Source organism: Zootoca vivipara, chromosome 1, assembly GCF_965207765.1.
Source record: "Zootoca vivipara chromosome 1, rZooViv2.hap1.1, whole genome shotgun sequence".
Lineage (NCBI taxonomy): Eukaryota > Metazoa > Chordata > Lepidosauria > Squamata > Lacertidae > Zootoca > Zootoca vivipara.
Genome location: NC_142582.1, coordinates 101,705,539 through 101,721,285, shown reverse-complemented (window position 1 = coordinate 101,721,285; position 15,747 = coordinate 101,705,539). Strand labels below are relative to the sequence as shown.

At 42.1% G+C, this 15,747-nt stretch overlaps 1 protein-coding gene across 1 annotated transcript in view; it reads left to right on the top strand.

Annotated features, from left to right (window-relative positions):
* Window positions 1-12,646, top strand: part of EGLN3 (egl-9 family hypoxia inducible factor 3) — a 38,217-nt gene extending 25,571 nt beyond the window's left edge. The window contains exons 2-5 of the mRNA XM_060272974.2: window positions 1,701-1,820; window positions 4,641-4,777; window positions 7,497-7,570; window positions 9,004-12,646. Coding sequence (XP_060128957.1) covers window positions 1,701-1,820; window positions 4,641-4,777; window positions 7,497-7,570; window positions 9,004-9,041 — 369 coding nt within the window. The 3' untranslated portion in view covers window positions 9,042-12,646. The remainder of the gene's footprint in view (window positions 1-1,700; window positions 1,821-4,640; window positions 4,778-7,496; window positions 7,571-9,003) is intronic.
* Window positions 12,647-15,747: the final 3,101 nt, after the last annotated feature.

Sequence of the window (15,747 nt, the reverse complement as noted above, 5' to 3'; positions counted from 1 at the left end):
TCTACTTACGAATAACTCTACTTACGAATTTTTCTACTTACTAATGGAGCTCCGTCCCCCATCTTGGATGCGGTTTACTTACGAATTTTTAGATAGGGTTGCTTCAACTTACGATTTTTTTCTCCCAGTGCATTTCTATGGGATTCGACTTACAATTTTTTTCGACTTACAAATGTGTGTTCGGAATGCATTAAATTCGTAAGTAGAGGTACCACTGTATACTAAACCAGGCGTCTGCAACGCCTTCTGCCCGTGGGTTGGAGGATTCCCATGGACTGTCGTCTTGTGGGCCGGACATGGGCCGCACAGGCGCAGAAACAATTTCCGGTGCTGCACTGCCCATGTCCCAAACACTGGAAATGGCTTCTGTGCATGTCAGCGGCTGCGCAGAAGCGATTTCCGGTGCTGGCTGCCCATTTCCAAAATGTCCGCAGCGCCAGAAATCGCTTCTGCAGCTGCGTAGGCGCGATTTCCTGCGCTGCTCGGCAAGTCCCCGCGCTGCGCTGGTTTACCGCAGGGTACGGGGGGCTTGCTGAGCGGCCGGCTCGGTTCACGGGCAGCCTGTGGGCCGGATAAATGGCCTCCATGGGCCATATCCGGCCCAAGGGCCGGAGGTTGCCGATGCCTGTACTAAACCCTCTAGTTCCTGCTATCACCAGTAAAAGCAGTTTGGAGTAATTTTTGGAGGATAGCGCTCTTGGCAGTTATTAGCCTTGAGGGTGGTGTTCTATCTCCACTGTGGAGGCAGCCTCCCTCTGACTTGCTGGAAATCTCTAGTGGGGAGAGTACTGTTGGACATGGGTCCTGCTGTTGGGCTTCCCATAGGCATCTAGTTAGCCATTGTGAGAACAAGCATTTTCATGGAATGTCTAGTTGGCCCCTTGAACCCTAGCACTGTAGCACCAGAATGGACTAGAAAGTGACCATACACCGACAACCTGGACTTACATGGTGCTTGTTCAAATTTCAGGTGGGGTGGGTGTGCATGTGCAGACAAGACAACTTCATGCAAGATTGCCTACACTAATGCTGCAGAATTTTTAAAATGTATTTTTAAGTTCTCTGCCGGCACTTATTGACTGTTTCACCTGATTCTATTCTCCAGCTTAAAATTATTAACGAATCAGTTGAAATGAGAATGATTTTCACATTCTTCACCCAGGAGCATTGCTTCTTAAGATCATCGATTTTACAGGAGAATGGGGTGTGTGTGTGAATAATCTTGTTAGCACCTACAGAAATCAGTCTGTGGTCAGTGGGTGAAAAGCTTAGCATTGTACTTTGGGTCATGGCAAAAAAGAGTAAATAGAAAGTTTAGTGGAAACATTTGGGGGGGTTGTTTATTTTATTTTTTAAAAAATCTGTACTTAATTCTATTGGTATCTGCAAATATTTTATCCATTTCTCTTCTACATTATTCCTTTATTGCCATTTTATCTTGCTCATATTGGTTTTCCCGTCTCAGTTTGGTATCCTCTTGATTTCAGTTTGTGTTACGTGCTTGGCTTGCTTCTGTGTCAATTATCATTGATTCCCGGGGTGGGGGGGTATGTTTCTCTCAACAGTTTTATCGTGAGCGTTCTATTGATGTTTGCTGTTTATGCATTTTAAGTATTTTCGTCAGAAAAACAAACAAACAATAAAACATCCATTAAGAAAAATCTAACCAGTGTTCATTCTCTTTGCATTTCATCACTTAGGCAATGGTAGCCTGCTACCCTGGAAATGGAACTGGCTATGTGCGTCATGTAGACAATCCCAATGGCGATGGGCGCTGTATCACCTGTATTTACTACCTGAACAAGAACTGGGATTCAAAGGTAGGAAGACGGTGATATTTTGAGATGCACTCAAAGCTTGCCTTCTGCATTGCACTGCTTTCTTCCTCTTTAGTACTGTATTGAACTGTGTAGAAAGTCTTCAGCCAGGAGTAGCAGGTGAGATGCACAGTGCGGTGGGCAGCATTTTTGTTGCCAGGTGGATTCTGTGGCACAACTTAAGTGCTCTGACATCGCTGACACACTACTCCACCCCACCTCAGAATGCGGCAGTGATGCCAGCTGCGATGCTTCCCCTGGCCATCTGCTCCTGGCCTAAGTCAGACTTCCCCAATCTAGCGCATCCAGGTATTTCAGATGACAACTTCTCTCAGCCTCATCTGGCACACCTAATGGGGAGTTGTAGTCAAAAACACCAGGAGGGCACTAGGTTGGGAAGCAACTGAACCATAACACCATTTAGTTACTGGATACATAACCACCGTTTACAGTGAGTACATGGAAAACGTGAAGCTAAAATTCATTTCCTTGTTGCATTATTTTTATTTCCATTTGACACACAATTTTTGGAAGGCAAGTAGTTATTTGGAGGTTCTGGGCTGAGGGTTTAAAGAGATGGATAATGAAGGTTTTAGCCTGATGAAAACAAAGCAACACCGCAAAGAAACAAATGTGCTCTTGGCAGCTGAAGCAGATTACATAAAGGATGTTTTGTAGTCCTCTCGTCCTTTGAACTATCCCTCCCTCCCATGAAACAACCTTTAAAGAATGCTAAAGGAACAATTGTGCTTATGAGGGATTTTTTTGTCTTGCGTTATGCAGAAGGAGGTTGTGCAAACTTGTATTTTTTCAATATCGGGTAAGCCTCGCCCTCCCATGCCTTAGCCTAAACCTCATAAATAGCAGTGTATTTGCTAACATACCTGTTCAGGGCTTGGAAGCAGTTTGCCATGATGTACCTGAAGAGAAATGCATTGACATTGTGTCCTTAGGATCTGTCAAAAACATCAATTTTCAAAGCCCTGAATCCGGGGGGGGGGGGGGAAATGTCTTCTATAGTCAACAGCAGTGCCCAGCCCTCATGACTGCCAAGGAAATATTGACAGAATGGCTCAGCTTGCACATCATGGTAAAACATTGGTCACTTCTATGCTCTTGTCCTGGGAAGAAGCAAAGCACAATCTCTGGCTTAGTTTTGCAGCTGAACTGAGGATTGTGGTTTGTTTGCTGTAAAACTCCAGCTCAGTAATCCAAGAACAAAGTCAACTACTGATTGTGGTTTCTTGGGAACAAAACAAGCCATGATCCCTGATTCGGACATAACACAAAACCAGGTATTCATGGCTTCAAGGAGCGAAATAGACCATAAAGGTGCGATCGTGGTAAACCATTGATGTGCAAACCAAGCCAGTAAGATCCCAAACCCTCTGAGTAGAAGAACACAGACTACATTTTCTTAGGACTCTTTTCTGCTTAGAGTTTTGTTTAAATATAAGTACTATATAAATTGCCCGAGCGAGTGAAATGAGTTGCTGCCTCCTGGGGGACTCATTATAACTTGCAAGCTGCCATATTATTAGGACCAATTCCCTAAAATGGTGTGGTTTTTTTTAAGTACACACAGAAGTGTCTACAAGTGGCAAACACAAACATCGTATCTGTAGCTCATCAGGAGCTATAATTGGCTGCAATCCCCTATTGAAATGTGTCAACCTGGACTTATTCTGGCAGCTCATAGGTAGCTGGAAAATGCTTCTAAACTCCTCCATGTGTTAAAAGGCTTTAAGGCGGCACAGGTAGCTGCTGCCTCTCCACTTGGTTGGCTGGCAGATTGTGGGACCAGAGACGGCTTTGATGTCTGCGTGGTTAGACTCTTCATCCAAGTGTTGGCATTTCCCAGGAGGAAAATGTACCTGCCGTTTCCATTGATGCTTCCCACGCTCCTTGTGAAGTAAATCTCTCAACCAAAGTGACAGTCCTGTGGGTGTGCCCCATGGCTTACAGTTGGGCTGTTGTGTAAGTGCCAGTAACAAGCCTGAGAGCAATAAATAAACGGAGAAAAGTGGGGTAAATAAAGCCCCCGGGTTTAGCGTACCAGAGACAAAACAGTGAGGAAACTCTTGCCCCATCTGTGCTATACATTTAAAGCCGTGTCATATCACTTCAAACAGCCATGGCTCCCCCCCGGAGAATCCTGGGAACTGTACTTTGTTAAGGGTGCTGAGAGTTGTTAAGAGATGTTGCTTCCCCTCAGAGATCTACAGTTATCAGAGTGGTTTTGCAACCAATCTCTCTTCTCAGGGAACTCTGTGAATTGTTGCTCTGTGAGGGTCATAGGAGCCTCCTTGGCACTTTTAACAAACTACAGTCCCCATGATTCTCATGGAGATTTTACTTTTACAGCAGAGTGTCCCATGTGGAAGTTTACGGGGAGGGGTGGGATCCGAAGAGAAACAACCATATATGCAAGTGTACACTTTGAAGTATTATCAAGATTCATGCCTAGCTTGCAAGTTACAACGAACCCGACAGGAGGTAGCAACCTTTTTAAAAAGAAAAAAGAAAAGAAAAGCCAAACAACTCCACAAATGATAAGACAAGCATTCTATAATAAAGAATGAATGAATAAAGCTGTTTCTTTTCTATCAAGTCCCTAAACAGAGGTATACTTCTGTATTTATCCTGTTGACAGTCAGTCATCATTCCTAAGCCCATTAACGGTGGTTCTCCTCCCAGTAATATTTTTCCTTTTACTTTACATTAAATCTCCCCTTCAGTTTCTCAAACACTTATGATTCACAACCATACCTTAAATTTTCTTAAGTTTAAAAATGAATGCTCTCTCTCTCTCTCTCTCTCAAGCTACATGGGGGAATTCTACGAATATTCCCGGAGGGCAAGTCCTACGTAGCAGACGTTGAACCTCTTTTCGACAGATTACTTTTTTTCTGGTCAGATCGAAGGAACCCACATGAAGTGCAGCCCTCCTATGCAACAAGGTAAAGAAGATGTGTGAGGTTTTTTTTAAAAGCAAAACTGAACAACAACAACCATTGGATGATACCCAGTTGTGGCATCTGTGAGTGGAATGGACTTCAATTCTGGCACCTAGGCTACTCCTGCCTCTCCCCCCCTGCAGTTTCCTGTGTGCTCCCCAAATCTGCCAAGGAGGATTGAGGACCCTCCAGAGCAGATTTGGACACAACGTGGAAGAGGAGGAATAGGAAGAGAACATTTGCTCATGTGGCAGTGGATTCCATCCATGGATATTCTGCATTTTTATGTCCTTGCTCCCAAGATAGACAGCAATTGATTGGTTTTCGTTGTTGGGTGGGTGCTCTGTTGATACTGAATTGGTTGCCCCACTGTGTTGATTTTATGACTGAATTGTGGTTTTGTTTATTTTGAATATTGTTTTAATTGTGTATTCTTTTGCACGTCACCTAGAGAAACATGGTTATTCAAGTAATAAATAGTAAATGGGTTCATCTAATGAGTCATCAGAGGAAGCCCCTGCATAAGGACTTCCTCTTGCACAACAGGGTTTCCCCCCTTCTCTCCCCTCCCACCTGCAGATGGGTTCAGGCCAGGAGGAGAAGAGGAATCATTCTATCTGGCAAGCCAAAATGCTTGCCCTAACACAACAATGCCTTAGTGCAACACTGAACTCCTCCCAGTGGGTCCAGTGTGGTAGGCTACATTTATTTACATGCAGAAGACCATCTCCAGGCATCTCTAGTTAAATGATGTAAAGTAGCAGATCTCAGAAGGACCTTTCTTGCACTGCCTTAGACATGGAAAGTTGCTTCCACTCAGGCTAAAGGAAACTCTGCTATATGGACCAATATTCTGACTTAGCCACTAAAGCTGAATTTTGCTGAAGAAATTAGCCGGGACAAAAATCTGTATCATTTGCTTGCTTGTTTATTACTAAGAGCATTTGTATGTCACTCTACAATCCAAATTCTCTGGGTGGCATACAGTAAATGATTGTACAAACAACTTAAATACAATATAAAACATAAGATCATCAAATCAAAAGCAACATAAATTTAAAAAAGAAAAAAATCCAGCAGAAACCCAAAATTAAAATAGATTTTTTAAAAAAACAAACGAACTGATAGGATTATAACTATGAGTTATTTAAAAACCATCAAGAAACTGTCTTATGAAGTATCATAAACACAGTTTTGATTCACTATCTTTATTTTTCACCATAGCTTCTTCTAATGCCATATTTTATGTTTGTGAGGAAATGACTTATGATTTTTCACATTTAGAGTAAATAAAAGCCCTGAATTATGGAAATTTGCTTATGCATGGTTTTGTGTAAAGCACTATGCAAATTAATGTTGACCTCTTGGCTCAACATATGATTCCTATTGTGCTTCTAGATGTTGAACATGTTGTCCAACCCTGTTCAAAAAAGTACTTCCAGCTGGCAGATTTTTCTAACCCACCTAGGGCTGGTGCATGTAAACAAGCACTTCTTTCAAAACAACCCCATAAAGGTTGAGGTATATAGCAAATGGTTTGTTGACAGTGGCTTTCCATGTAAATCCTGGCTTGGAGGATTGAGATCTAATTTTAATGTGTCAAAATAAGCACAAACTTCAGGCACCTGCATACACCTGTTTTGCTCCCCACTTTGCACAAGCAAGCAAGCAAGCAAGCAAGCAAGCAAACAAACAAACAAACAAACAAACAAACAAACAAAGCAGGAACCACACTTTGCTATAGCTTCTGTTTCTGCCCAAATCAGGAAACACTGGTTAATAGCTTTTATACAAGCCAAGATCTGGAAGCCAACTTTAGACCATATGACTACATAGTCTAGCTTGTTTGGAAGCTATCAACCATAGTTTCCTGGTTGAGACATAAAAGGAAACTATGGCTAGCTGTGGTCCCTGGCTCATTTCATCACTGGTGCAAAAGGAAAGGCGAAGTGGCTGCACCTGGTTGTCTGAAGCTCCTGCCTATCTTGGCTTAATAGTTTCAAGGCAGCCTATGAAAAGTGTTTATGTTGCTGATTTGAACCTTTGTCTGCCACCACTATTCCCCACATCCCTTTGCACTGTTTATGCTGCTGCCCCCATGATTGCTCTCACTCTGATCTGGGCATGTGTAAAATATTTTTGTTCATGTGGTTTTTTCTGATGGCATTTTTACCTTAGTGACACCTGGTGATGTTTGCTTAGACCAGTGTTTCCCAACCTTGTGCCTCCAGATGTTTTGGGACTACGACTCCCATCATCCCTAGCTAGCAAGACCAGTGGTCAGGAATGATGGGAATTGTAGTCCGAAAACAGCTGGGGGCACAAGGTTGGGAAACACTGGCTTAGACAATGTACTAGGTAGCTATAGTCAATTATTTTCGTGTTTCATAATATTGCCATACAGAACCCAGGTTACCTGCTGTATGCTGTGTTAATCTCTAGATGTGTCTATAACCGGATGGAGATGAAGGCATAAAAAACAGCTATATTTGCCTGCCTATTTATATTTGTGTGCCTTGCATGCAAATGAACAGAGTTGTGATGTGCATGCCTAGACTGTCACCTACTGACCAATTTGGCTGCTTATTAATGTATTTCTAACATTGAAATGAATCACAGTTTCTGTATTATTTATTTATTTATTTATTTGAGAGAAAAGTGTAGTTTTCTCCTCTCTCAGGGTAGCATTTAGAGACTTAAATCAATTTCCTCTCCTTTACAGGTATGCCATGACTGTGTGGTATTTTGATGCTGACGAAAGAGCAGAAGCCAAAAAGAAATTCAGGAATTTAGTTGGTATGTTCATTTATTTACGACCTCATCAAATATGCCACCCATCATATTGTGATATTACAAGCTCCCTGGAATTAATTACATGGAGCTCACCTTAGGCCTGATCCAGGAATTCAATTCATATGTGAAAATAGGTTTCTGCTGGAAGATATACTATATAGTATGCAGCAGTCTGCCTGCATTCCACAATTTGGACAATCCATTCAGAGTATTTATCCCCCATGGAAGCTTCTCTGAAACCGTTGCATCTTCAGAATGAGCAGTATGCTCACAATCCTCGACCGTGCCTGCCTTTCCCTTGATTGGCCACTGGGCTTTAAATCAGATAATATCAGTTCTTTATAAGTGAGCTCCAAAATGTGTAATGGCCCAGTTCACACGTCACACCGGTCCATAGTTTAGAACAAACTATGGTTTAGTGTGAGCAGGCAGTATGTGGCTCATGCCTTGCTCCTGCTGCCACAGCTAGAACACACAGAGTTTGGCTTGTCATGTTGCCTGAACTGGGGGTTGTTGGTTTGTTTCCTCCAAACAAGCCATGAGTGGAAAGCCAAGAAAACTTGGTTACCACTTGTGGTTTGTTTGGAGAAAACAACCCGTGAGCCAAGTTCAGATGACACCAACCAAACTCTGGTTTGTTTCCTCTCTAGCAAGGCAGGAGTATGGGAAGGAATGACTCTGGTATGTTTGAGCAAGGTGCACCAGGATGCCACTCCTTCACTTTAAACCAGGCACCCCCAAACTGTGGCCCTCCAGATGTTTTGGCCTGCAACTCCCATGACCCCTAGCTAAGAGGACCCAGTGGTCAGGGATGATGAGAATTGTAGTCCAAAACATCTGGAGGGCCAAAGTTTGGGGATGCCTGCTTTGAACCATAGTTTGTTTTAAAATATGGCTTGATACAATGTGGGAACCGGACCAAGATAAGGAAAGCGTAGCTGCTGCTGCTGCTGTTCTTAATGATGTGATTGCATTGTGCCAATGACGCGGAGGGTGGGTAGGAAAATTTGAACCACAATGACATCACATCACAAATCATCTTATAATGAAACATTTGCTGTGTAGGTAGGAAAGAGATGCAGAGAGGTGGCAACCATACGTTCCCCAAAACATTTAGTTTCAGCCTACTCGGATTTCTCTGAAGTTCTCATTGCAGATTTAGCATTTGAGAGATCTTTTTTTATATATAGAAAAAAAAAGTACAGTTGTGATGAGCAGCAAGACCAGGGTTTGGTTTTCAAGCATGTGGTGGTGTAGTTAGACCACGAAAACCTGGGTTCAGATTCCTGCTACTACAAACCCAAACAGTAAGAATATTGCCGTTTTCTCTAGGAAAGATATATACTGGTAAACTCACATATTCAGTATGAGTACTGTGTAGGCCTGCCTCAACATGTATTCTGGCATTTAATCATATATTTGATCTTTCATTGTAGATGCAGGGAAGACAGAAGCAGTTCTCAACGAAGACTGAACAGAGGGATACCCAACGTAATTCCCTTTAATGATGATTTTGGGACTGTTTTGCAAGCAATAAGATCCAAAGATGTGGTCTGTTTCTGGTGATTACTGGACTCTCTTCTTGCAGAAATGCACTACTTTTTTGGGCACTGTCTAGCATTTGCATATTACAGTGATGGTACTCCTGGCAGCTTCCTACCACATCCATTTGGCATAAAGCACCCCTGTTTTCTACCTGCCTTTTCAGCGAAGAACGCCTCCAGGTGTGTTTTTTTTTTAGAAGGTGAAGAATATCACCAAGCCTCATGCTAATGACAAGACCAAGTTGGCAATACTGGTAATAAAGATCCTAAGCATTCGAAACTGTTGGGGAAACCTGAGCCTTGATTTGCACTTTATGTACGTTTTTCTAGTTCAATGGGAAGGATCCCTCTCTGGCAGACTGCAGATGGACAGCAACAGAAGCAATCAAGGATGCAAAACGGAACTACAGTACACGTCTGTCAGGAGCCAACTTCATTATGTTCAACGTGGGGCCTTTGATGGGCCGCCTTGTCACTTTGCTGCACAGGCTATTACCAGCCTATATTGTTGATTCCCCCCTAAAAGGATAACCCTCCCACTTCCCATAAAATTGCCTGGATTTTATTCATGTTGCTAAAGCCAAGCAGCAGCAGGAGCGTTCCATTGCTCTGCCTTTTAGAGCCCCAGGACAGAGGTGGAAGCAGTTGAGCAGCTGTCCACTGTTTCCTTTTTCCCTCTTCTTTTCTGAAGTATGAATGATCTATATATACACATTTTACGAAGCAGCCAGCTCCACCTCCTACCCAAATTTGTAAACCTTTTTTAAATTAAAAAAAATGATGATAAACTGAATGCATGTATGCCAAGAATTCACCTAGTCAAGCTTTATTTTTAAACTTTTAAAACTGATCTTCCACCTGCCACAGTTTGAATGATGGAAATGTAACTCTGTCTGTTTCTTTTGACCTGGCAATTGCACGGCAGGATAGCTGTGGTCAGATACAGAATGCCATCCTGAGTCACTTTACATCTCTGATTTAATTTCTCCTCTGACATTAATGGAGCTCAGATTGTACAGTTGAATCTCAAACCTAATTTCTGTTGTTTGTGAGTCTATGAGAAAGTGTGTTCAATACTTCAACCTTCACAGCTCAGTCCTAAAATTTGTTGTGCCAGCAAAAAGTGTCAGATGGGGCGTACAATACTGTCTGTACCTACGCAATATCATAGCACATTACCTTGCTGGCAGGCAAGCTATAAAAACGTTTTGGACTAGGGTTCATAGTCTCTGTGGTGCCAAGTCATATCCCCACTGCAGGTCAGACGTTTGTGTATTTTTATTTCAGGGTATGTGTGATTTTTGTGGGGAGAAATTACTTGGTCCCAGGTTTTAGATTACTGCAGGAAAATATTTCCTTCCTGCATTTGAGCCATGAATTGTGCTGAGGCAGGATTAGTAATTACCAAGCACAAGTTTTCTTATCCTAGTTTCACTTTTTTAAAGGAGAGAGAAAAGGAAACTTTTTTATTCTCAGTAGCAGAAACCTAGACATTCAGCACTTACCATAGATCATGCTTAGGATGGGAGCAATACAATGGTTATTTCCCTCAAAATAGTATTATTTTCACCAAAGTACCGTATGTAACACAAACAACATATAAGTATATGAGTATCGTTTCACTGATACCTATTGCAATGATGTGAACCTTGCTTTGTTCTTCCATATGTATATATTTTCTTCCATGTTCCATATATTTCCACAAACTTAATTGACACAGGCAGTTTGCTTTTTTCTTGTTCATACAAACCAACATTTTCTTCAGTGGTTTCATTTTGTGCTATTACTCTTTATACATTATCATATTCCCAGACAAGCACAATGCTTTCCCAGAGCTAAAGCCCATGAACAAGACTAATATTTAAGCATTGCTTAGTCTTAGCAATAAATATTAGTGATAAATATTAAGCCACTTAACAACACAGCATGTAAAGACAATATATTTCATAGCAAATTAACAGTTGCTTCTTTAAGGGGAAAAAAGACTTTCTTGCTGCCATATTTGAGTCTGAATTTTAAGATGCTTCTGAACAATTCCACCTCCTCAGGTTCCTGTGTGATCAAGATGGTTTTATGCATTTTGGTGGGATTGTTGTGTGACTTCAACACAAAGAGCCTGCTTAATTTCAGAAAGAATTGATCAGCTCAAATTAGACTTTAATAGATAAAGCATAGAAGCTGATTCATCCCATCTGTGCTAGTGAGTGATAAAACCTCCTCCTTCACAGATAACATAAATAGCTCACATCAGGAACTATATTACCACACTCTTTTATAAAGCTACTGTCCTCACCACTCATAGATAAGTAACAGCCTGCGTGCTCATCTTTCTTAACTCCTAAGTATCTAAAAACTTGAAAATGCAGGAGTACTCAGAACTATGGTTGTAAGCGTGGTAAAGTATTTGAATGTTTTAGTGATGTTATATTTATGCAAAATTATGGGTGAACTGTTTTGAATGGTTCTGAATTCCATTTCTGCAAACAGTCAATAAGTGGTCTATTAAGAGATGGTGGCAGCATATCAATGAAATAATTGGATCAAGCTAAAAAGTATTGATTGTTGAGTTTTATATGAGTGAAATATTCACTGCTGGTGTCACAACCAAACGGCTCCAATTGGACATGGGAACTGGAAGGGGTGTGAAATAATTCCAGTGCCTTTAGTAATAATGGAGTATGATTACTAGACATTTGAATTTCACCTCAGATGCTCTTACCTGAGGTCAAATACTGCAATTCTGCATTGCGTGGAGTGACAGGATAATACTCCCTATATGAAAACATGGTGTGTGCACCATTAAGAGCACATGATTGCAGCCTTCATTGATTAGTCTAATGGTTGACTCAATTAAAAGCATGCAGCCCAATAATTACCTTTTCAAATCTGTTTCCTTTGCACATCAAACACACCAGGCAAAGTTGCTGTTCAAAGCAATTGTGTTTGCTGTGGAATAAACATTGGGCAAAAATGCCAACTGTCTTTTTTTTTATTAAAAAAACACCTATTCCTATGAATAGGCTATTTGTATTTTTAAACCTGGATGCCCATTTGTAGACTTCCTGTGCCTAAAGACTTGTGGTAATCTCATATTCCTCCAGTGTTTCCTTTGCTCCTACGAGGTAGCAACTTCAGGGGAGTGGGGTGGAGAGTCCAGGAATTGTAGCCTTGAATTTGCATCTCATACAAATGTTTTGTTCTGTATCCACTGATTAGGTAATTTTGGTATTTTCATACTAATTGATTTCTAATTTTGCTTGCATGAAAATTGTATCCATTTGCTGGCAAATCTCTCTCTCTCTCTGGTTTTTGCTTTTTACACCTGTGACTCACTCCCCAACAATCTGGGAGTGCATTTTGGACATAACTTTTGCCAGGCTACATGCTGGTCATCGTTGCTGGCAGGTGAGCCGAATACTGAAACATTCTGTGGTATTTTGCTGTTCTCCCCACATTTTGTGTTCATGTTAATTTAAAAAAGAAAAATGTGGAGAAAAGTGTTTCAGGAGTCAATAAACACTGGGTCATACCATCATACTCTGTTCTGACTCAATAATTCATTTCCATATATTCTTATTTTCTACTGAAAAGCCGGAAGCATACCTTGGTTTATTACCCTGCAGATTTTATCAGCGTGTGAAGTCTATCATGAATCGTTGTGGCTGGACTTGAACGCTGAGTCAATAGGGGGCTGCAACAATGATGTAGAATGGAAGGCGAGAGGCCGGGGTGTGTATGTGTGCCAGTTTTTAACGTTGCACAGGGTGCCGCTGGAATTTGAGACTCCAAGGTCTGCCACTGGTCCCATCCTGCCGTTATTAATTCTGTCCAACACATCATCAGGCTCTGGCTCCTTCCATTCTGCATTCAACTACACGTCTCTTTCCTCCATTCAAAAATAAAAATACAAGCCCCACTTCACAGAATCACCGACCTGTAGCATTGGAAGGAGCCATGAGGGTCATTCTAGTCCAACTGCCTGCCATGCAGGAATCTTTCACCCAACATGAGGCTCAAACCCATGACCCTTGGATTAAGAGTCTCATGCTCTACTGACTGAGCTATCCCTTGAACTATTGATTTATGGGCAGTACAATCCAAAAGGGTAGATGAGGCAGTGGAACTACTAAACCCAAGTCCTGGCCTCAGTCGCCCCAGTAGAGATGAAGGTGAGGAAAGGGTTTTCCTTCCTTGGAATTTCCTTGGAAAATTAAATATGCATGTCAGCAATAAGGCCGGCATATTCCTCCCCACCATCTGGTTATGTGTTGGAGGCATAGGAAGGCTTTGGAGCTAGCAGATTCAAAGCCTTTTGCAATTTGTCCACAGAATGCAACCTTTTTTGTCATTCACTGTCAAAGCACTGAAGGTTGGAGGCACAGCTCAGTGAAGAAATCTCCATAGACTGATCTGCTTTGCCCACAAAGAAAGAGATCTACAAAAATCCAGGGGCCCCGGGATCTCCCTAGGGCAATAGGCTTGCACCCTCACAACAACACAAACAAATGCTCCTTGGATGCACTCCTGCTGTTGCTGCAATTTCTGTAATCACTTTGTGCAAATCAGGGGTGTGCCTACACTTTTCTGCGCATCTCCTGTATTTAGCAATGATTGCAAGAGATTGACTGGAGACTGTTCTGAAGCAAAACACTCCCCACTGTAAATATTTGCACTTCCTCAGTATTAAGTGCCGGATTAAGAAATTCTGAATATGCTCAGGGAAGAAGTCCTCTTGGCATTGGGAAAATCTGTGCTTTTCAACATTGATTACCATTTTCCATCCACTCAAGTTTTAAACCAGCTTGGGCATTTTCCATGTAAGCATCTAAGCTTTGGGGCAGCTCTACACATTAAATTGCTTTTAGGTTGTCTTGCCTTGCCTCTTTGTATAGCAAACATCACAGTAGTAAACTGTGGCTTCTTACCTCTTTTCTGGTACTTGCCCCTAAATATTCTCACACCAAAAGTTTGTGGGTGAGAGAAAAACCTCAACACTTATTGAATTCTAGTAAGGCAAGTCTTTTCCCATATATTTAAAAGTCTACGAGATTTCTTCCCCTTTTTATTCAACTGCACCCCAACCCCATGCTCTGACCCTCTCAATTTTATACTGCCCTGCAGAAATTCCAAATACCCATTATTTGAAGCCCTTTCCTGCCCGTTTCCAGGTGTGTCTGAAGCCCACCCAAGTTGATAAAAAATGAAGGTGAGGGTGGAAATATTTCTGTGTCATAACCTTCTTATATTAAGAGGCACACAGTAAGCTTGGAATTTCAGACACAGACAGGAACATAACGTAGCGAGGGAGAGCAATTTAAGGGGGGAAATTGGGGAACTAAGGACATTTAGAACCACCTGTGGTGGGGCAGAGAAGATGAGGGGAATGCTATAGGATGCACAAATAAAAGGGGACAACCATGATGTATAGACAGAGCTGGCCCAAGACATTTTGGAACCGAAGGTGAACTAGAAAATGGGCCACCCCCTCTGCCAGGGAAGAAGGGGTGAGTGAAGATCTACACCTGGAACAAGGGTGGGAGGAGACTAGTAGTGCCTCCTTTTCACCAAGAGTCTACTGTAGAAGTGGCATTGGGAGAGGCTGCCAAGAAGACAACAGAACTGGCCTTCAATGAGTGGCGGCAGCAATAGGCAATGTATTTCTTGGAGGCCAGATCTGCTGCCCCTGGTGGTCACCTCACATTGCCTCATGGGCTGGCCAGCCCTGTGTATAGAGGAACATAGTACAGTACTCTGCCTTATACTGCTTTAGCTGATTGGTCCATCTAGTTCAGTGTTTGTTATGGCAGCCAGTAGCAGCTCTCCAGGTTTCAGATAGAGCACTCTGGATAGCTAAAAAAAAAAAAAAAAGTTACATTCATGCCATACATTTAAAGCACAATGATACCACTTTAAATAGTCACACCTTCCCCCAAAGAATCCTGGGAGTTGTAGTTTGTTAAGGATACTGAATGTTGTTGGGAGACCCCATTCCCCTCACAGAGCTATGCTTTGCAGATTGGTTTAAGAGTCAACCCCGCTTCACAGCGAGCTCTGGAAACTGACTGTTTAAAGCTGTATCATAGCACGATGAATGTGGCCAGAGAGGCTACTCCCTGGTGCAGGAAAAGAAAGAGAAGTTGGAACTGGAGAGAAAGAACAGTGTGTGCTGTGGGGTTGAGAGAGAGGAGACAGTGTAATGGAGTGCAGATGGAAAATGAGAAGGATTTTTTTTGGGGGGGGATTGGGGATAAGGGAGGTGTCTGATGGCAGCCTGTGGTGCTGCATTGTGAAGGAAGGGTATCTTCTGCCCTGGATCACAAAGAGGGGAAAGGGTCAACAAAGAATAGACTGAAAAGAGCACACTGAGTGACAGAAAAGCTCTTCTGTGGTTGATCTAGAATTATGGTCCTGCTGAGTTAGTTTAAAATACATAAAAAGTCATCTGGTTGACTTGAGTTGCACACTCCTGTAGGAAAGAAGGCCTTTCACTGCTCTCTTGTAGAAACACTCTGTGAAAAGACAGAACATGACTTCTTTTAAAAGGTAGGCACTATATTAAAAAAATGTTATAGGAGCCGAACTAAGGACCTCAGTGTAGCAATTTCTTCATGCTGACAACCCTGGTTAATGCCAACA